The following is a 22,142-nucleotide window of genomic DNA, read 5'->3' as shown; positions in this document are numbered from 1 at the left end:
TTGAATTTAGCAATTCCTTTGTTTATGATTGATATTTTTTTCGAAATTTAGCGGTAAATTTTAGTTTCAATCTGTCATTTGTGTAAAAACCAGGCAAGCCGCTTAAGGCCGTGCAACTTTGGTAGGATTTGTTGGCTTCAAATCCTACCAAAGAGATTGACTTCTAGCCCTTCGGGCTTATACTTCATTGTGTCCACGGAAAGCTCGTAAAGTTTTTTTGAGCGATATAAACAAAACAGACAAATCTTATTTTGTACTATTTTGTTTGACTGGACATGCTGAATCAATTTAAATATGGAATCTCCTGACATGGCCCAAACATGGCCCGAATGACTCGGGTAATGTTCGGGCCAAAAGAATTAATAGGGTCTCTCGGCCCGAACATGGCCCGAGAATTCTCAGGCCATGTCGAGGGTCGTTAATTATGCATGGCTGTATCATTGTTTTTATGCTGGAGTACATAATTATTCAACATGGCTGCCTCTTTAAAAAAAGGTTTATATTAAACGTGAAACGTAGAATATCAAACCAACTTCAACTTGATACTTTTTTGGGCTACCGTAAACGGCCATAACTTGCAACACGGACTTAACTTGCAACAGCTTTGTTTATTTACGTTTTCTCCACGTTGATTGCTTCGTTTTCTTTCATTTTTTCAGGAAATGTTCGAAATGTTAAACTACACGTTAATCAAGCAAAACAAGCCCGATTGAATAATTTGTTGCGAAGATGAAGATGAAAAAGTGAAAATAATTAGGTCACTCCAATAAACCCCCACGCATGGGCGATTGACGTTCTCTTACGATGCGATTTCTAGAAAGTTCGAAAGAAGAAAGACGAGGCCTTGCTGGGTCGAAATCCGCAGCTCGTACAGTTTTCCGTTCTTCCGTATTCTTCGATTGAAGTTGCTAGATTACATTTCACAACGAAGAGACGTTTCGATGCATAAATTGGATAATTACCAATGCTTACATGTTAAATCAATCAACCATGTAACTGAAGGATCTCAGCTGAAGTTCTGCTTCCTAATGTCCCATACGAAAACTAATCATGTTAATAACAAGACTGGTGTCATAAAAGTTCCTCAAAAGAAATCAATAAAATCATTCGTCGTTAAACTGTAATCATCAATTTTACGATCAGGGGGTCAAGGATTGTTCAAGTGCGTTTCTTTTATAAGAAAAATTTAATTGAAATAAGTTCTACAACTCGTTGAATTTACGGAAGAAAAATGACCAAAAGACAGGACGGATAAAAAAAAGCAACCCTTCAGGAATGAGGAGTAAATATCAGAGCCAATTTTGTAAGAGTGTAAGAAATGCAAGAAGGATAAGAGCTTCGGAAAAGAAAAACACCCTGTACACGCTAATTTTGAATTTTTCTTAAGAACTTTTTTAATCAAAAGTGATTATTTTTCCTACAAACCTGTCCCGAATTTAGTTAAGATACAGGGGTGTAAAAGAAAGTATATGTAACACTGGATATGGACGTTTCGTCGATCGATATAGATTGTGAGACAGGGGTGTGTGCAAAGTCAACGTCAAATGAGCGTTATGAGTATTCTGATGAAGATAAGATGAGTATTCTGATGAATATTCCGGTATCTCGTCAATGGGAACAAGAGAAGAAGTAGCGTATTAGACAATCATTTCTCAGTCTAAGAGGTGTCACTCTTTGCGAACGCAGAACTCCGGGCAGACAGTGACGGGATACATGGTAAAAAGTAAATATCCGTTTTCTTCTCGAATTTTTACAAATCTCCTGTATATAAATACGGTAAATCATGTCATGCCGAAACACCTGTCTCAAAGCCCCGGTGGAATTTTTTCCCACAACGGGGCCAATAATTTCTATCAAAATCTCTATGGGGATAGGAATTCTATTGTTCCAAGCTTTAAAATACACAATGAAGATGGTTTTGGAGTGCAATTTTTTACATTGGATGGATTTCGAATGGGGATGAAATCAACGGGGACGAACTTTTTGTATCTATTCAAAGATTCAATGCAAAAATTAGATTCTGTAATTATATAATACATAAGATCAAAAACACTCTCTCTCCTCTCTCACCCCGGAAGTAAAGTTCAATAGCAAAACGATGAATGAATTTGGCATACTATGACGAGGATCGGGGATTCCAACGGTAGAAGACGAAAGACTTAAAACAAATAATATATTAAACCGTTATTTAAACGTATAAGCTTTCCCGAGCCTATAATCTTCCTCGAATGTCTTCATTTGTGTTTTTTATCACCACCAAAAAAATGTGTCAAACTTATAATTTGAAAGAGCAAGGTGGTTTTTTTTTGTGGAACACGCAAATAGTGATACCCAATAATATTCGCTAAAGATTCTTCCCGAGAAAATTTTACGTTTTTAATGTTCTATCCCTATGAAAGTATATATTATATATGATTGAATCTCTCCAGTCAAAAACATCTAGTACTATATTTCGATAAAACTTTCCATTTTGTTAAGGGAAGACTTCTTGCCTTACAAATTTGGCGAATTCGGCAACATTTTTCACTCAAAAATTTTCATGGAAATCCACCTATACGCTATTTCCAAATTTTGAGTCCCATAAGATGGTAAATCACAATAAGGTACGGATGATGGTCCTTGATTTGTTACCGTAACCTGCCGTCGTAATCCCAACTTTTAATTCAATATTTTATTTCGTTTTCATCTCAGCATACTTTAATTGGATTAATTTTTGTAAGCTGTAATTTTGCGAGGCAAAAGGTTCGTTTTTTTGAATTTATATTCAATAATCGGCGATTGCAAAACGAAAGTTGTGCGAGTATTGAATTTCGCAACTCAGTTTTCTCTCGCAATGTAATTATTGCGGCTATGATTCGATGTTTTAGGAACTTAAATTGATTGAGAGTTCCTTATTGCTTGAATAGCGTATATCTTCTTTATCACTAAAATTTAACTCTAAAATACCCTAGAAATATTCCCTACTTAATATACTACTTCAAAACTGCTGATATAATGAAAATCCTAAACAAAGCAAAATAAAAGACCTATTGTTCAAATAAAATGAAGATTTAGTACGTGTTCTACGTCACGTTCAAGTCCGATGAGTTAGCGCTTTTAAACTTGCCAAACTCGTTTATGTACAATGAGAATTGCTGAGTTCAATTTATGTAATGTACAAACGTGCTCAGTTTACGTCATAAACAACGTGTCGAGAAATTTCGAAATGTTTCTTCGTTTCTTCTCTTTTCGAGAATGTTCTTTAAATGTTCAAATCGCGTTCGCGACACGCAATTTAGCAAGATTTTATTTTCGTGAATGAAAGGCAAACATTTGCAAAAAAGCGATAATATAAATTCGCGAAAATTAATCCAATTAAAGTAGACTTTATTTTGCTTTAATTGAGATGGGGGTGTAGAATTATCATTCAACTCGTCGAAGGTACGAAATCCCAGATCTTCGTTACACTGAGCTTCTCCGCTTAGTAATGCCCCCGTCTTTCTATTGATGTTTTTGCAAATGTTCCCTTATCGTCATAAAAAAGCCGAACCAATTATGAATTTGCATGTGTGAGAAGTAATCGTAATTCACAAATTGATCCGTCTTTTGTCTACAACAACGCACTCCATCGTTGTGCCATTTTTTAATTATGCTATTAAAATTTGTTGAAATCTAATTTTTTTCATGTGATAGAGTTGGCGCGTGTTCAGTATGTTGTTGTTATGAAATTAGCACCGTTGCAAGTTGTGGACTTTGAAGAAATTTTTTGGTCATCTTTGGATTAACGACGTTTTCGATTGAAGTTTCTGTTTGGATCAATGTATGGTAATCTAAAAAGGAATAAGGTAGAAGCTTATTTTGTGAAAGTTTCATTGCTATATAACTTTTCTAGGTTAAAAGATATAGCATCGTTTAGTCAAAAACGCTGTTTTTCGTTGCAAGTTATGGCCGTTTACGTATTTGGGAACAAGAAATCAACTACTTGAAAAAAGTCCCTAAGATCTGCTGAAAATGAGCTGTCGTGCGAGGCTGGTTTGGGCCTGGCCCAAACACAGCCTCGCTACGCCATCTCATTTCAGGACGATCTTAGGGACTTTTTTCGATTTGATTTTTCCTTGCCCCCAAAGTACCGTAAACGGCCATAACTTGCAACGAAAAACAGCGTTTTTTGACTAAACGATGCTATATCTTTTAACCTAGAAAAGTTATAGCAATGAAACTTTCACAAAATAAGCTTCTACCTTATTCCTTTTTAGATTACCATACATTGATCCAAACAGAAACTTCAATCGAAAACGTCGTTAATCCAAAGATGACCAAAAAATTTTCTTCAAAGTCCACAACTTGCAACGGTGCTAATTTCATAACAACAACATACTGAACACGCGCCAACTCTATCACATGAAAAAAATTAGATTTCAACAAATTTTAATAGCATAATTAAAAAATGGCACAACGATGGAGTGCGTTGTTGTAGACAAAAGACGGATCAATTTGTGAATTACGATTACTTCTCACACATGCAAATTCATAATTGGTTCGGCTTTTTTATGACGATAAGGGAACATTTGCAAAAACATCAATAGAAAGACGGGGGCATTACTAAGCGGAGAAGCTCAGTGTAACGAAGATCTGGGATTTCGTACCTTCGACGAGTTGAATGATAATTCTACACCCCCATCTCAATTAAAGCAAAATAAAGTCTACTTTAATTGGATTAATTTTCGCGAATTTATATTATCGCTTTTTTGCAAATGTTTGCCTTTCATTCACGAAAATAAAATCTTGCTAAATTGCGTGTCGCGAACGCGATTTGAACATTTAAAGAACATTCTCGAAAAGAGAAGAAACGAAGAAACATTTCGAAATTTCTCGACACGTTGTTTATGACGTAAACTGAGCACGTTTGTACATTACATAAATTGAACTCAGCAATTCTCATTGTACATAAACGAGTTTGGCAAGTTTAAAAGCGCTAACTCATCGGACTTGAACGTGACGTAGAACACGTACTAAATCTTCATTTTATTTGAACAATAGGTCTTTTATTTTGCTTTGTTTAGGATTTTCATTATATCAGCAGTTTTTGAAGTAGTATATAAGTAGGGAATATTTCTAGGGTATTTTAGAGTTAAATTTTAGTGATAAAGAAGATATACGCTATTCAAGCAATAAGGAACTCTCAATCAATTTAAGTTCCTAAAACATCGAATCATAGCCGCAATAATTACATTGCGAGAGAAAACTGAGTTGCGAAATTCAATACTCGCACAACTTTCGTTTTGCAATCGCCGATTATTGAATATAAATTCAAAAAAACGAACCTTTTGCCTCGCAAAATTACAGCTTACAAAAATTAATCCAATTAAAGTATGCTGAGATGAAAACGAAATAAAATATTGAATTAAAGTTGGGATTACGACGGCAGGTTACGGTAACAAATCAAGGACCATCATCCGTACCTTATTGTGATTTACCATCTTATGGGACTCAAAATTTGGAAATAGCGTATAGGTGGATTTCCATGAAAATTTTTGAGTGAAAAATGTTGCCGAATTCGCCAAATTTGTAAGGCAAGAAGTCTTCCCTTAACAAAATGGAAAGTTTTATCGAAATATAGTACTAGATGTTTTTGACTGGAGAGATTCAATCATATATAATATATACTTTCATAGGGATAGAACATTAAAAACGTAAAATTTTTCTCGGGAAGAATCTTTAGCGAATATTATTGGGTATCACTATTTGCGTGTTTCCACAAAAAAACAACCACCTTGCTCTTTCAAATTATAAGTTTGACACATTTTTTTGGTGGTGATAAAACACAAAATGAAGACATTCGAGGAAGATTATAGGCTCGGGAAAGCTTATACGTTTAAATAACGGTTTAATATATTATTTGTTTTAAGTCTTTCGTCTTCTACCGTTGGAATCCCCGATCCTCGTCATAGTATGCCAAATTCATTCATCGTTTTGCTATTGAACTTTACTTCCGGGGTGAGAGAGGAGAGAGAGTGTTTTTGATCTTATGTATTATATAATTACAGAATCTAATTTTTGCATTGAATCTTTGAATAGATACAAAAAAGTTCGTCCCCGTTGATTTCATCCCCATTCGAAATCCATCCAATGTAAAAAATTGCACTCCAAAACCATCTTCATTGTGTATTTTAAAGCTTGGAACAATAGAATTCCTATCCCCATAGAGATTTTGATAGAAATTATTGGCCCCGTTGTGGGAAAAAATTCCACCGGGGCTTTGAGACAGGTGTTTCGGCATGACATGATTTACCGTATTTATATATAGGAGATTTGTAAAAATTCGAGAAGAAAACGGATATTTACTTTTTACCATGTATCCCGTCACTGTCTGCCCGGAGTTCTGCGTTCGCAAAGAGTGACACCTCTTAGACTGAGAAATGATTGTCTAATACGCTACTCCTTCTCTTGTTCCCATTGACGAGATACCGGAATATTCATCAGAATACTCATCTTATCTTCATCAGAATACTCATAACGCTCATTTGACGTTGACTTTGCACACACCCCTGTCTCACAATCTATATCGATCGACGAAACGTCCATATCCAGTGTTACATATACTTTCTTTTACACCCCTGTATCTTAACTAAATTCGGGACAGGTTTGTAGGAAAAATAATCACTTTTGATTAAAAAAGTTCTTAAGAAAAATTCAAAATTAGCGTGTACAGGGTGTTTTTCTTTTCCGAAGCTCTTATCCTTCTTGCATTTCTTATACTCTTACAAAATTGGCTCTGATATTTACTCCTCATTCCTGAAGGGTTGCTTTTTTTTATCCGTCCTGTCTTTTGGTCATTTTTCTTCCGTAAATTCAACGAGTTGTAGAACTTATTTCAATTAAATTTTTCTTATAAAAGAAACGCACTTGAACAATCCTTGACCCCCTGATCGTAAAATTGATGATTACAGTTTAACGACGAATGATTTTATTGATTTCTTTTGAGGCACTTTTATGACACCAGTCTTGTTATTAACATGATTAGTTTTCGTATGGGACATTAGGAAGCAGAACTTCAGCTGAGATCCTTCAGTTACATGGTTGATTGATTTAACATGTAAGCATTGGTAATTATCCAATTTATGCATCGAAACGTCTCTTCGTTGTGAAATGTAATCTAGCAACTTCAATCGAAGAATACGGAAGAACGGAAAACTGTACGAGCTGCGGATTTCGACCCAGCAAGGCCTCGTCTTTCTTCTTTCGAACTTTCTAGAAATCGCATCGTAAGAGAACGTCAATCGCCCATGCGTGGGGGTTTATTGGAGTGACCTAATTATTTTCACTTTTTCATCTTCATCTTCGCAACAAATTATTCAATCGGGCTTGTTTTGCTTGATTAACGTGTAGTTTAACATTTCGAACATTTCCTGAAAAAATGAAAGAAAACGAAGCAATCAACGTGGAGAAAACGTAAATAAACAAAGCTGTTGCAAGTTAAGTCCGTGTTGCAAGTTATGGCCGTTTACGGTATCTACTGATCCTAAAAATTTTACTCGGCGTCTGAAAATTTATTTAACGGACATGTCCGGTAGTAATTTGTCAAATGATGACGTCACCACCAAAAGTGAAAATTTGATTTCAGCATATAATAATGATATCTATACCATTCGACGCATTTTTTGATCTAGATTCTAAATCACATCAGTCTCAATAGGTAAAAATTTAGATTTCAAAAGTTATGACTTAAATTTGACATGTGATTTTGGTCAATCATGACCCTCTCACCCCCTAGAAATGTCAAATTTCAACGTCATCAAATCGAAAAAAAATTTACACCATTCGAAAGCTCGTCAAAAACTATATAGAAGACAATTAAACGGGTATATTCGATTTCTCAGCCAAACTCGAGAAAATTGAGATCGTAATTCCTTATAAAATGAGGCATTTTTTCAAAAATGACGTCATAGAAGAGCTAGGGACCTCAATAACTTTTCATATTCAAATTTTTACATATTAAGATTGATGTGATTTGAAATCTACATCTAAAAACGCTTCGAATGGTATGCAACATCAATTTTTCACTTTTGCTTGTGACGTCATCAATTAATAAATTATTCTCGGACACGTCCGGTAAAGATTTTTAAACACGCCGAGTAAATTTTTCTGACTCTCTAAACTATAAAGATTTCTAAATAAGTACTCAATATTTGTCCCTCGAATTTTCACTGATTCACTTTTTTTGATGTCATCAGCTGCCTGTCTAAAAGCAAAAATCTAAAACTTTGTGATCTGAACTTGGCCCAAAAGAATGTTTTGCTATTTTGGCCCGAACATGACCTGAAAATGTTTGGGGCAACGCTGTGGGTCATGTTGTTGCTGGGGGGGGGAGAACCTTACTTCGTTCGCCTCTAACAAGTGACAAGCTGACAAGGCAGCAAAAGGCACACTTGAACAAGATCATTTCATGGTATCTATTAATCCATCTTTTTTTTCTCAGCTACCAGGCTACCTGGCTACTGAGACCCGTAATTCATACCTTTATATAAATCAATCGTGAGCAAAATGTCCAAAATCACATGTGGTTTTTGCTTCTTCTTTACGACCTTTTTTCCCAGAAATCGAAAGCATTTTGGAAATCGCGGGAAAAGATATCGAGGCAAAAAGCTCTTCTCCAAGGAGAGCCTTATCCAAAAGACGTGCCAGAACGTAGGGATGATCACCGCAAGGCCTGAAAAGTCTCCTGCGATGGACCGCCGAACTTTTGAATGGCGAATCGAGAACAAGCGAAGATTTTGACTGGTTTTGAAAAAGTTTTGATTCACGAAAGAAGTTCTTATTTATGTGGCAACTCTGAGCTGCTGAATGAACTCTACAGAACAAACTCAACTCTCCCCATTTTGGTGAATTGAAGAATACTGAAGGATTATCTACAAGCTGGTATCATTTTTCTTTATCACTCACTTTGTTAAATTTAAGCTGGGCGCCCATTTTGAGACTCAACAACAAAATTTTAGGTAGCTTCTATATTCTAATACTTCTAAGTTTGAACTCTCCCATTCTTGCATGAAGGTTTTTCCCCAGCAATTTTTAAGCACCCAACAATTATTTTTAGCCCTTTTTCTGTATTGAGCTTTCAATTGTTCCAGACGACCGATCAATCAATGTTGATTCGATTGCCGAACAACGCAATCGAATATCAATCGAACGTAAAATTCTGGGTAAAATTCAATTGATTCAATTGATATTCGATTAGGTTTGATTGATATTCGATTAGGTTCGATTGATATTCGATGACGAAGTAGATATAACATCTACTTTGCTACCCTTACTATCACGACCCTGCCTATGCCCCGGACAGTCCGGGGCAAATGTCTGGGGTCTGAAAAAAATAACTTTTTCCCCGGACCTACGTCCGGGGCTCCAATTTTTGCGCCATAAATTTACCCCGGACGTATATCGCCGAGCACACTTTAAACCCCCGGACATTTTATCCAGGTATAAAACTCACCCCCTCACGCCCAAATATTTCAATGAATTAGAAAAAAGCCCGCGCGGTCAGCGATTCTATAAAAAGCGACTGCACGGGCTGTCTGGGGCGTCCGGGGTAGTCTCTCAAAAACAAATAATACGGACCCCGGGCACGCATCAAAAAAACCCCGGACTGTCCGGGGCATAGGCAGGGTCGTTTACTATCTTGCAGAGAAAAGCCCGTTTGTCGCGTTGATTTGTCTTCGATACTTAACCTCCTTATATTCCAACCTCTAATTCTAAGACCTTTTATTTTCACGCACCTCCTAAAATTTCCGTGTCATGTACGCTTTAATTTTCGCGCGCCTCTGATTTTATCATTTTATCAAATTAGTGTCATTCTTTCAAATTTTAAGATAAAAAAAGACGAAAGTTAAATTCAGCTAAAACACTTAAAGTGTTTGAAATGGTTTGACTAAACAAAACGATAGGAGAAAGCAAAAAAAAAGAGATGGAAAGGATAGAAAATTAATGTTACTATTTCATTTGACTTTCTTGTCTCCAAAAGTTTGGTTCTTCTTAAAAAAGGTATATCATACAATGTATCTACAACATGAAGAGAGGCGCGTTGAGCGAGTCCCCCGCCGCGACCCTTGTCCCGCAAAATCTAGTAGGACACTCAATAAGCTGTTTGAATTGAGTGTTCTCGTTTACATTTCACTGCCTTAACGTATAGTAACATCGCAACAGCCGAAGCTATAATTAGCGAACACCATCGAGGAATCGACTTGGGTTACAATACTTAATTTGAGCAATCCGCCTTGAATGTCACTGACACTGGAACGAGGAAAATATCTGTTAACTGATCACATCTGCCATTTTATTAGCAAGGTTAAGTTAATAAGCAAGATTAAAGGGGAAGTTAAGTGATTTTCAAGGTATATGTTTTTCCCCTGAAAACCAATCCTAACATCATAGAATTCACGAAAATCTCAACTTCAATGTCTAAACATCGATATATCTTTCATAAACACACATACTCTTTTAGACGCAAAAACCGGTGTTTAAAAGACCCCCTTTTGTTTAAAATTTCTCCTAATCTCTCTTTCGTGTGACGTCATTTGCTCCAGAAAGAATCTTTTTTAAACGACTTTGTAGTAGAAAAGAGCTGAATCATAACTGATCAAAACTTTTTTCAACCCCTGATTTTTTCAATATTTCATTACTTGATGTTTTATACGGTCTAACCATACTAGAATCCAAAAACCTTTTTTTTTTCAATATAAATTCAATGGTATAACCCCGCCAATATCTAGGTATGTGAAAGAATCTTTGTATTTTCAGTAAGGTCCAGTAAGCTTAGTAAGTTTTGGACTTCTTTCCATGTGAAGAGGCCGTAAGTAAAGTTATAGTTATGAAACACGAAAGACTCTCTTAATATAAAAATTGTATTTAGACCATTCCTCGCTCTTTCAAGAGTAAAATGTTCATGACAAGTCAACGTTAGTGAGTTAATGCTAACGTACGTTGTGCGCCCTATATCTAAAGTCTAGAACTTGTTTTTACCAGTAGGTTTTTCTAAAGCCTAGCTAATCCAGTGGGAAGTTGAAGTCTGAAAGCTACTGCGTTAAATATATATTTTTCTAAATTCTAGGAGAAGTAAAGGAAGGAGAATCTTCTAGGGAAGTTTTGAATCTCGCACAGTAAAGTCAAAGTCAAAATAAGAGACTTTTAAATGGGATATGTTAATTCCTTTTTTTTCTCAATGGAATCATTTTCAGCCACAAAATTCAAGTGGAATTAGCGATTTACCCAATCGGGATGAGGACTATTCGTGGACACATTTTCCTCTGGAGAGCCGAAGCTTTTTTCGCATCTACAAATCTAGCATTTACGGTTGCTTTATCAAACTAAAATTATCACAAAAGGTCAAGGACTTACTAATTTTGTAGCTAGAAAGAATGAGAAAGTATAGGATTGAAGAAACGTGAAGAAATCTTGAAAAAAAACGAATAAATGTCTAGCCAGGTCTAGCAGAATCTCTTTACAAAACACTGTTTATCAGTACAGATTTTGTTTAAAAGAAAAATTTCTGTTTATCTTTTGGAGCAAATTACGTCAGAACAGATGCTCGTGCCATTCCTCTTTAAAAAACGTGTTCTCTTTAAAAACTCACTTTTATTGCAAAAAAGAGGGAGCTATATCTCGTAGAAAAAAGTGTTTCGAACGAATAAAAAGTAACCTGAGGCACGTGATATTGTCATATAATGATGATAACAGCAAAAAATGGGTACCCTAGAAATTATTTAACTTCCCCTTTAATAGGGAGAACAACGGTGATATGGAAATCGCGAACCGGCCAAACAGCCATCGTAGATTTTGCGGGCAACGTGACAGACAGCTGTCTTTTCTTCGATTCATATCATCTCGTTTAACGCTTCAAATGTTGAACCAGAATCAATGTTAATCAACAGAATCAATTAGTCGAACCAGTTGAATGCATAAGCCAATCGAACGTAGTCGAATCAATCGAATCAATCGAATCAATCGAATACATTAGTCAATCGAACGCAATCGAATCAATCGAGAAAATCGATTGGCATTCGATTGCGTTCGGCAATCGAATTTCAATTATTCGATTGTGTTCAATTGTGTTCAATTGATGCGGCGTTCGATTCGTTTGATTGACATCGTCTGGTAATCGAACTCCATCGAACAATCAAAGTTTGAGTGAAAAAATTAACCAAACTCCAAGTTTAAAAAGTTGTGAGTTTTCAATCAATTTCACCTTCAATCAATGGGCTGTGGTTTGATCAGTTCGATAACGAGTTTGTTGGAAGAGTTTGTGCCATTCTGTCGTTGTAGATTAGCCAGGTGGGTGTTTAAGTTAAAAACAGCAATTTTTTAACAATGAAATGTTGAGTCAGCAGAAATGTGCTGTCCTTATAAGGGCAGTGTTTGAAAAATGTAACGTTATATCGAAGGAAAGGTTTTTCAGATCTTTAAAAGTGATTTTTTAAATTTTTCATTGCTCAATAACATACCGTCAACTGCTCCAACTTGGGACTATCTTACGCGACATGGGACGGCAATTCCACCACCATTTCACCAAACCTCCAAAGTCATTTGATTTGAGTTTAATGAACCGCGTATTAGAAAATACACGATTTCTCTTTCGCACCGAGTAGGCTTTTAAATCGAAATATGAAAAAATCTGTAGTGGAACACGCGCAAATGTGAGTGTTTGACGTCACTCGCACGGAAAGTTACACACTCACTATTTGTTAATCTCATCAGGCAGTAGGCGGTTAGGCGGCGGGCGTTCTCAATTCTCCATTCGGTGTCCGATCATTTTGAATGAAAACAAATGTTAAAAAGGGCGCGCTATCAGTGAAAGTTATCAGGACATGTTATGACAGAAAGTATGATTGATAAGCTTGGAGGAGTTATCAAAACAAATTTATTGTCAAAGAGATTTAACAGTAAGTGAAAATACAGGCCAGTAGCAATGTTCTTTGAAACGACTTAGTAAATGTCGCATCGTCTGACCGACATAGCTCGCGTTACAGCGAGGACAACAAATTTGGTAAACTACAAAGCTTCTCATCTCTTTCTCAATAGTGGGCTTTAAGGGCAATAAACATGATCTCAGTTTTCTCATTGTAAACACAATGTTACAGGGCGCATTACATTTTCGTAGAGCATTCGAAAACTTTTCACTTATTTTGCCTTGATACTCAATATAAACTTTCATCTTTTCAACCCGGTCGACTTTATCTTCAGACTCCTTTTCCTCTGGATGATCTATTTTCCTGATTGTTTTTTTGAATCAAAGGTTCAAAAAACGATTTTGGATACTGGTTCTTAATCAACAAAACTCGCGCTCTCTGTAACTAAGTTAAAAAGTTTTCTCTTTTGTTACAAGAACAGTAAATACGATGCAGTAAACCAATAGATCTAAGGCATAATATTTCATCATTAGTCCAGTATTAGTTGGTTTACTGTACCAAGTTGACGTTAAGCAGCAATTTGAACGGGTTATCTTCATGTCAAGAAAAGGAATAGAACATTCTTCTTCCTCCTCAAGAGTAAATTAATTCATTAAATTAGTTCATTTTTGATGCCATTGATCTCGACTAACTTTGATTGGATATTCTCTTTCTTTATCTCGCGTAAAATATCATCCATATAGCGATTATAAATTTTAGCATCTCCTCGAATTTGGTCAACGTATTGACTCAACCATGCATTTGCCAGGAGTGGGGCAGGAGGGCTACCCATGGCAAGGCCATCAACCTGATTGTTTTTGATTTTGCACTTTATGATACTCATCCAATTCGAACCTAATCTAACACTCACAATTTTTGAAGCAATAAGAGTCAATTAGTTCTATCAATCAGTAAAAAGTTCCATTAGTTTGATGATACTAAATCCTCATTTCTTTCAAAAACTTTATTGTGACACACCTAAAAAGTGACAGAAAACGATTTTCGAAAAAAAAAATTTTCCGGCGAAAATATGCCGGAAAAACTTTTTTTTGGTATTTTCTCGAGATTTTATCATTAGTTTTTTCTGATTTTTTGCTCAAAGATGCGTATTAGCAATGCCCAAAACATGGCTGAGTCCAATTTTTGAGAAAATATTTCTGGCCGAAAATTGCTATTTTCTGGATTTTCATTGGACTTTTTTCTTATAAATGGTTGTTTTTTAATTCAAAAACATTATTAATAGCAATGCCCACCATCAAGCAAGTTTTAATTTTCAATAAAATTGATTTTTGAAGCCAGAACTATTGACTGACTGATTTTTTTCATTTTTCTTCTCGCATTGCTATCTAACTTTCATCATCAGGTAGGTCCATTTACATGTTGCTTGTTACATTTAAAAGTATCAAGAATACCATCAAATCTAATAGAATAGGTATCCAGACCTTTTTATATCAAGGTTTTGCTCTTCAATGGAAGGAAAGGGGAGAAGGTCTTTGACCATTATAGTGGGGGAGTTTCAACTTCTTTTCATTTAATTTTCAGTTGAGGAATGAAAAAATGGGATACGAATTAACAAGATTTGAATGTGATGTAGACGAGGAACTTATATGTCCTATTTGCAGTGGTGTTTTGGAAGAACCAGTACAAGCACCTATCTGTGAACATGCATTTTGTACAGCATGTATTAATGAATGGCTTAATCTACAGGAAACATGTCCAGTTGATAGACAATCTATTACTAGTCCTGAACTAAAACCAGTACCACGAATCCTTAAAAATCTGTTGGCACGATTGACTATAAAGTGTACTAATGCAGAATTTGGATGTGAAAGCTTAATCAAGTTGGACGTGTTGAACCACCATTTATTGGAATGTAATCATAATCCAAAGCGACCGGTTCAATGTGATAAGGGATGTGGTTTGATTGTACCACTGGATGAGGTTTCACAACATAATTGCGTTCGAGAGTTACATTCTATCATTCATTCACAAGGAGAACAAATAACAGAACTCAAAGAAAAAGCTATTGATTTCCAACATCAAATTAGTGAAGTCAAACAGCAAGTGACTATTCTAACAGATGTGATACGCAGTTTTCGGCTCTCTGCCAGTAATTTGGCCTTAGGCCAACCAGTGAACCGTAGTTACGCTGATAGTACTTCGGATGAGGTTATACAATGGATACAAACATTACCTCAAGCTAGGGTTACACGATGGGGTGGTATGATCTCAACCCCTGATGCTGTACTCCAAGCAGTAATCAGAAGGTCACTCTCAGATAGTGGTTGCCCACCTTACATTCTTGATCCATTGATGGAGAACGCACATGAGAGACGTTGGTCACAAGGGCTGAGTACATTGGAAACTAGACAAATGAACAGAAGACGTTATGAACAATATATAGCACGTCGTATACCTGGAAAACAAGCTGTGGTAGTCATGGCATGTGAGAACCGACATATGGGAGATTTCATGGTAATGGAGCCAGGCATTGTTATGATCTTTGCTCATGGGATTGAATGACTTTTCTCGTTTATATGGTGGGGCTAGAAGTATTTTTTGTGACCGCTAAGACCGCTACAGTTAAGCAATATTCTTTTTGGATCTGTATGTTTTTGGATTGAATACAGATGCAGTACTGCTAATTGTATGGTAGGGAATATGGATGTATTACATTTTGGTATTTAATTGGTTAGTGTCTGACACCTTGCACATTCAAGTATTTGTTGGTGAGCTTTTTAAACTATCGAGAACAAACTAGTCGAGTTAAGTTTTGTTTAAATTTCGAAATTTGAAAGTTTTTAAACATGGATATACACAGGCATTTTTTTCTTTGTTTGTTTTATACTGAGCGTTGAGTTGAGCATAGTGAAAAATGAAAATATTGAAAAAATAATTTTGGGCAAAAAATGGTTTTAGTCTATGACCTTCAAAATTTGTTATTTTCCTAATTGCAATGTCTTTCTTTGTTTTTTCAACGGTTCTGAGTTTTTTCTGCAATAACGGTATTTAATTTGGAAATTTCGATTTTTTGAAATGAAGTCCTGTAGTATCTAACCCTTGGGGACCATTTTCTTCGAAATTTATGCATCAGGATCTATTATAAGAAGTTTAGAGGATAGCAAAAATAATTAATTTTTTTATTTTGTATTGTACATTATTTTATTTTTAGTTTTTATAGATCAGAGCGAGTGGCCATAAATAGATTTTAAAAAGATTTTCAAACCAAGTTCAAAGTTTATTTGGTGTCATAAGCCTTCAGCCATTTTTTTTGTTTTCAGCATTTTATAGTGGCCTTCAATAGAAATTCTTTTCAAAAGACAAACTGCATGCATTGGTTTTCGACATTTCATCTAAGGACATTCTTCTGAATTTTAGCCATGAATGATCGAGTCTACAAGTTTTAATTTTCGATATTTCCCTCTCTATTTTTGTTGGTTTTCACATTTAAAGATAAGTCTTTAGCTATGCATTCTCCAAATCTCATATCACTTGTTTGAAACGATAACCTAATATCCTCATTGAACTTTATTATTTTTTAATTTAGAAAAAAGCGAAAATTATCTTCGTTTTATAAACGGGGACCTATTGGATAATTGCCCAGGATCCAGCAGATTGGATCGTACCAAATGATGCAACATGCAACAGATAAAGTCTAATAATTCATTATCTCCCGAATGGTGCATGGTGATTATATCCAACCATTATGGGAAATATTCACTACTTAAGGACGAAGTTGAATCCAATCAAGGAGGAGAGCTGTTATCATTTTCGAGCATACTAACTATATGGTGACGACAGTGGAAATGTAAGTATGTTGATTTTCAACTAATCGACTTCCTGAATTTCGAGCACGTTAATAACATGGCGATAATATGGACATGATGTTCCACAATGTCCCAGATAATGACGATATCGTTCTGGATTGTGGGAATGTAAATATGCTGATTTTCAACGAATCATTCCTGAATTTCGTGCACGTTAAAAACATGATGTTCCACAATATCCCAGATAAAGATCGCGATTCTATTATCATTAAACACGTGGTGCTTGTTTGTTTAAAAGCTGATTGTATGAGGATTGGTACAGATTAATCATGATGATCAACAGTGGATATTTTGTAAGTATTTTCTTGATATATATTCATTTTTGTATTAGTGGTTTTAGCCTAAAGGTAACGGGTGAGCCCCCCTGACCTTTATATATCCCTAGACCAAGTTACTCAATGCCGGCCAAGCAAAAAGTTATGATCGTTTTTTTTTAATTGGTACACTCGGAGAGAGCGCTAGATCTAGTTTCGCTTGTACACTAATGATGTAGCGCCGTTTGTCGTTAGGCAAATTTTCAAACACTACAACGGCTTCTTTGTGGGTACCAAGTTTCAAAATAACTTCGATCAAAGATCGGCAGATACAGCTTGGTCAAGGGATATAAAGTTTTAAAGGGTTGAGTAAGGCTAACGGTCTTTGGTAATGTAAAGAGGAAAGGCAAAATTAAAATTGAATGTATATATTTGTAAATTTGGTTTGGTGGTTCAGAAATTATATATAAGTCAAACTTAAAAAGTGACAAAAAATCAAGTATCTAGAAAAAAATGAAAAGGGGTATCAAATTCAGATTTTTCTAACATTTTTCGTGATAACTTTCTCGTCCGTCCGTAACCAGCTTTTCTCGGAACTGGCTCATTATTTTTTTCTTATTATCTACACAATGGTGCAAAATGGCAATACACAAAATGTAACGGAGCTCAATCTTCCAGAAGAAAAAATGTTCGGCAAATTTGGGTAGAAAACTGCCTAAAAATAAGGTTCTTTTGGACTTTGTGCAAAATTGCTTCATTAGATTTTTGGCAGAAAGATAGAGGACAAGGTTTCTAAAAAGTGACTGAAGCCGTCAAAAAAGGCTTTTCATTTTCATTTTGTCGATTCTTTTGGTATTGTTGATATCGTTCTATACATCAAACTTTCATTAGTTTGTGAAAATTCACAGCGTGAAATATACAGTGTGCGACCAGACGAAAATCCAGATTATTGATTTTTTTCTCTCTCTTTTGTTATTTTTTCAATCTACTTTTTGACTTTTGTTGGAACACTTATAAGAGACTTTGAAGGTTCAATATTTTCAAGCTGGTTAGTGTACTAGTATTTATTTTCTTGAAATCTTCGTCCGTGCTTCTGACAGTGGCGTGGTGGCAGGGGGGCCAGGGGGGCCAGGCCCCCCCCCAGCGGAGCCCTTTTTAGAAGGGGCGCCCAAAAATAAGCGACGCCAAGAAAGATTTTCCAGGCGCCCATATCGAAAGATTGACAAATGAAAAAACAAAAATGGCGCCCCTCATCACCTCAAAAACTCAAAGATTTCTGGCTCGCTTCGCTCGCACACTCCCTTTTTTGTGTTCATAATGAGCGTATAGAGAGGGGCGCCAAAAACAAAAAATCTTTAAAAAGGGCGTCATATTTGCCTTGGCCACCCCAGAGAAATTTTCCCACCACGCCACTGGCTTCTGATGCATGTCAGATGAAAGCTGACAGTTCATTAATAAGAGAGGCTAGTTTACTCTCGATTAAAGGTTTTCTTGCTCTATTTCCTTCTTCCTTGGCTTGTTGTTAAGCGATCTTTGGCGGGCGAGTTCGAATTGTCATCTTAAACCTAGACCGAAATATTATTTAAGATTTCTAGCATTTATTGGCACATCCTTCTTTTTGGACCTACCTCCGGGTACCGTGGAGGTCCTTTAAATTAACCCATGTTCGTCGCGTCCGCCCGTTGGACTTTTTCATTGTAATTGGTTATTTTTTCATTCAAAAACATTATTATCAATAGCAATGGCCACCATCAAGCATGTTTCAATTTTCAATAAAATTGATTTTTGAAGCCGGAACTATTTAAAAATCGCCGGAACAACCTATTTTTGCCGGAAAGACAGTATTTCTTGAATTTCTCGAGCTGTACTTTATATTTTTTATGAAATTTTGCACACTGATGCAAAATGACAATACCTAGGGGGGAATTGTCCGGACACTCCTAAAATGTGACGGAGCCCGCTTTGCCGGGAAAACTGTTTTTTTGGCATTTTCTCGAGATTTTATCATTAGTTTTTTCTGATTTTTTGCTGAAAGATGCGTATTAACAATGCCCAAAACATGGCCGAGTCCGATTTTTTAGAAAATCTTTTTTCCGGTGGAAAATGCCGGAAATATGCCGGAAATCGTCGTTTTTCTGGGTTTTCATTGGACTTTTTCCTTATATTTCTAGGCATTTTCGCTAAACGCTATATTTTCTGACTGATATTTTTCATTTTTCTCCTCGCATTGCTATCTAACTTTCATCATCAGGTAGGTCCATTCAGCATCTAGCTTGTTATTACTTCAAATGACCAATTATTAAAATATCTTATAAAAACTCCATCTCATCTGGAATACTTAGATTTGACCTCTCTACCAGTATTTTTTTTTCGTAAAAGTGACGGCTTTGTAAAATGGGAATGTCAAACCCATGACAATTTGAACCTGAAACTTTTACATAACTAAAAAACGCCGATTGACGTCGAAAGTCAACTATAATATTCTAGACTTGAAGTCGTGGGTGGTTTAACGTGAATGGCGGATTCGGATCATCCTGATTTCTCTTGATTTTTGGGCCTATTATTGATTATTATCATTTATTATTTCAAATGAAATTCATTGTTTTTAACACGGCTTTGAACTAGTTCAATGACCTTCGCATTTAAAGAGTTATTTTTAATTAATTAAAGAGATATTCTCACGAACGCAATAAATCGATAATGCTTTGAATCCAATTAGATAGTGAATTTCTGCAAAAGTCATTTAATCTGCCACCCAAGGTTGCAGTAACTTTTATTTGAACATTTTTAAGGTCACCGCTTGAGAAAAGAGAAAAAGGTTCTCTTGTTTTTGGCAAGATGGGTCATCCAAGTAATATTATGTTTTGGTTTTTGGTTTTGGTTTGCTTCCAACAAATTTTGATAATCATTGGATCAGTGTTCGCCTTCCTGATTATTTTAACTTCAAAATCACTTCGGAAGGTCTTCAATTATTGTGTATTGGCGCTACTTTTTGTATCTCATGTTTCTGCAAGTATCTGCAAGATTGGACGTTCGCTGTCGAAATATCACGGACTTGACCAAAAAATCTTCGATAATCTTTCATCCATTTTTACGGCATTGGTCATAAGTTTTAGTATCTTGTTTTCAGTCGATAAGTTTATAACTGTAAAATGGCCTTTCTTAAGTAGCTCAATCAAGAAATGGTACAAGATAGTTGGATTAGTAATAGCTGTATTGACATCAATTATTTTTCCAGTGGTAAAATATTTCTCGCAGATAGTATATATTGTGGCAGTTATTCTCACAAATACCGGGGGTGTACTAACCGTCATCGGGAATATTTATCTTTACCAGTCGGTGAAACGACAATGTGAACGAATAGCAACGACTATCGTCGTAACCGAAAATATACAACAACAAATACGACAACGTAAGGATACTCGAAAACGATCGTTGAAATCATTTAAAATGTGTCTGTTGATTGCTGGCTCATATATTATAACGTTTTTCCCAGGAACAATGATTCTATATGTGTATGGAGTAACTTTAAAAAGCAAAACGCAAATCAAGGACGACGAAGAATTGTTATTCTGGCAACTGTTAATCATGTTTGTGATAACTTTGAACGGAATTTCAGACGTAATTATTTTCTTCACTTATAACTCGAAAGCTAAGAGGAAAATTAAAAAGATTTTTGGTTTTGTAAGATGTACATATTCGAGAGTACATCCCCTATGACATGAAACTCTGCAATAATCAAAATCTTCACAATATGAACGTTTATTACAGTGGGTGCATCTTGCAATTTCTGCATTATAACATGAAAGCGTAATTTGTCTTTCTTTTAAACCACACATGTAGTTAATTCCCGTAATAAACGAAGAGAAATGAATCGCTAGGGGTGATACAGTTACTTTCGGTCGGGGTTGTGGACGGCAAAATATGAAATTTGTCGTTATTCTTTTTGTCTATTTTTAGTAGGGCCTCTCTTAGTAAAAATTGTAAATGTGTGTAATACGGTAAAGAAAGGCAGAACTGGATATTGTGCGGACCTCAAGAGCCGGTTTTTTCCAAAGTTTCTGGAAGGGTTAAGTGTGCGTCTCTTAGGGTTGATATTCACTTTTTGAGTCTAATTCTCTCACGTTGGGAAATTGTTCGAAAATAGTTTCAGGGTTACTTTTTCAATGGTGCTATCTTTAAGGCCCTTGGAGTGCAGGGATCCAGTCTGCAATTACGTTTAGGTGCTTAACAATAGATCAATTAGCCTGTGGTCCACTTAAAGCTTTTTTATAAACTGGATAGCGCGATTAAGGGCTCTGACCATAGTCAAAAGATTGGTTACGCAGATTTAGAGATAAAACTTTTGTTTTGAGTTCTTTGACACTTTTAACAAAAAATTGTCTTTAAATAGGTTGTTCCTGAATTTATTCTATCAAGAGTAATTAGCAATTTAATTACAAAAATGACGTTATGAACCTTAAAAAGACGTTATAAATGTTATATTACCCTCTTTTACAAAAAATGCTAAATTTTCTGCAAAAGATTAAACTATCTAAAAAATTTCGGAAAAAACTCTTTTTGTGCAAAAAATTGGGGTGAAAAATTGGTCAAAAACCACATTTTTCAAGATTTTGAGACAAAGAAGCTTTTACAAGAATTTTCCGAAAATTTGTTCTTAGTTTGGTTAAAGATACACCATCTAGTGCAAAAATGTTTTGAAAATCCTTTTTCTTCGCCGAGATAAGCTCCTCAAAATTTAATACTTGTCTTCGCAAATGTCTTCATTTTCTTATTCATCAATTTTTTTCAATGCAATTTTTGAATTTTCAGATTCAAGAACAGTTTGTCTAACAGAAAATGCATAACATGCCATAGTTTTGTTGGTTACATCAGTCAGAAAACACTTTTTAAACACGACAATTTTGAAAATTCACTATGGTCAGAGCCCTTAAGTGGCCCGGTAGTATATGGTAATATGCTTTTGCCTAAGCGGACTGTAAAACAGTCCGCCAGATTTTCGTTGTTTTTATCATTAGTTTTTTCTGATTTTTTGCTCAAAGATTCGTATTTGCAAAGCCCAAAACATGGAGGAGTCCGATTTTTGAGAAAAAAAATTTTACGGCCGAAAATGCCGGAAATATGCCGGAAATCGCCGTTTTTCT

At 35.6% G+C, this 22,142-nt stretch overlaps 1 protein-coding gene across 2 annotated transcripts; it reads left to right on the top strand.

Moving 5' to 3' along the window:
- The first annotated feature begins 8,787 nt into the window (after positions 1 to 8,787).
- LOC136813912 (E3 ubiquitin-protein ligase NRDP1-like) lies at positions 8,788 to 16,142 on the top strand. 2 transcript variants are annotated; one of them, XM_067070424.1, is made up of 2 exons: positions 8,788 to 8,898; positions 14,460 to 16,142. In XM_067070424.1, the coding sequence occupies exon 2, from the start codon at positions 14,475 to 14,477 to the stop codon at positions 15,438 to 15,440; it is 966 nt and encodes a 321-aa protein (XP_066926525.1). In that variant the 5' UTR covers positions 8,788 to 8,898; positions 14,460 to 14,474; the 3' UTR covers positions 15,441 to 16,142. The 2 variants fall into 2 exon arrangements, with proteins under 2 accessions (XP_066926525.1, XP_066926526.1); XM_067070425.1 differs by lacking the exon at positions 8,788 to 8,898 and adding an exon at positions 8,919 to 8,975.
- Positions 16,143 to 22,142: the final 6,000 nt, after the last annotated feature.

This window comes from Clytia hemisphaerica, unplaced genomic scaffold (genome assembly GCF_902728285.1).
Source record: "Clytia hemisphaerica strain Z4C2 unplaced genomic scaffold, Clytia hemisphaerica genome assembly, whole genome shotgun sequence".
Classification (NCBI taxonomy): Eukaryota; Metazoa; Cnidaria; class Hydrozoa; order Leptothecata; family Clytiidae; genus Clytia; species Clytia hemisphaerica.
Note: the sequence above shows the minus strand (reverse complement) of the source record. Positions and strands in the feature narration are given on the sequence as shown.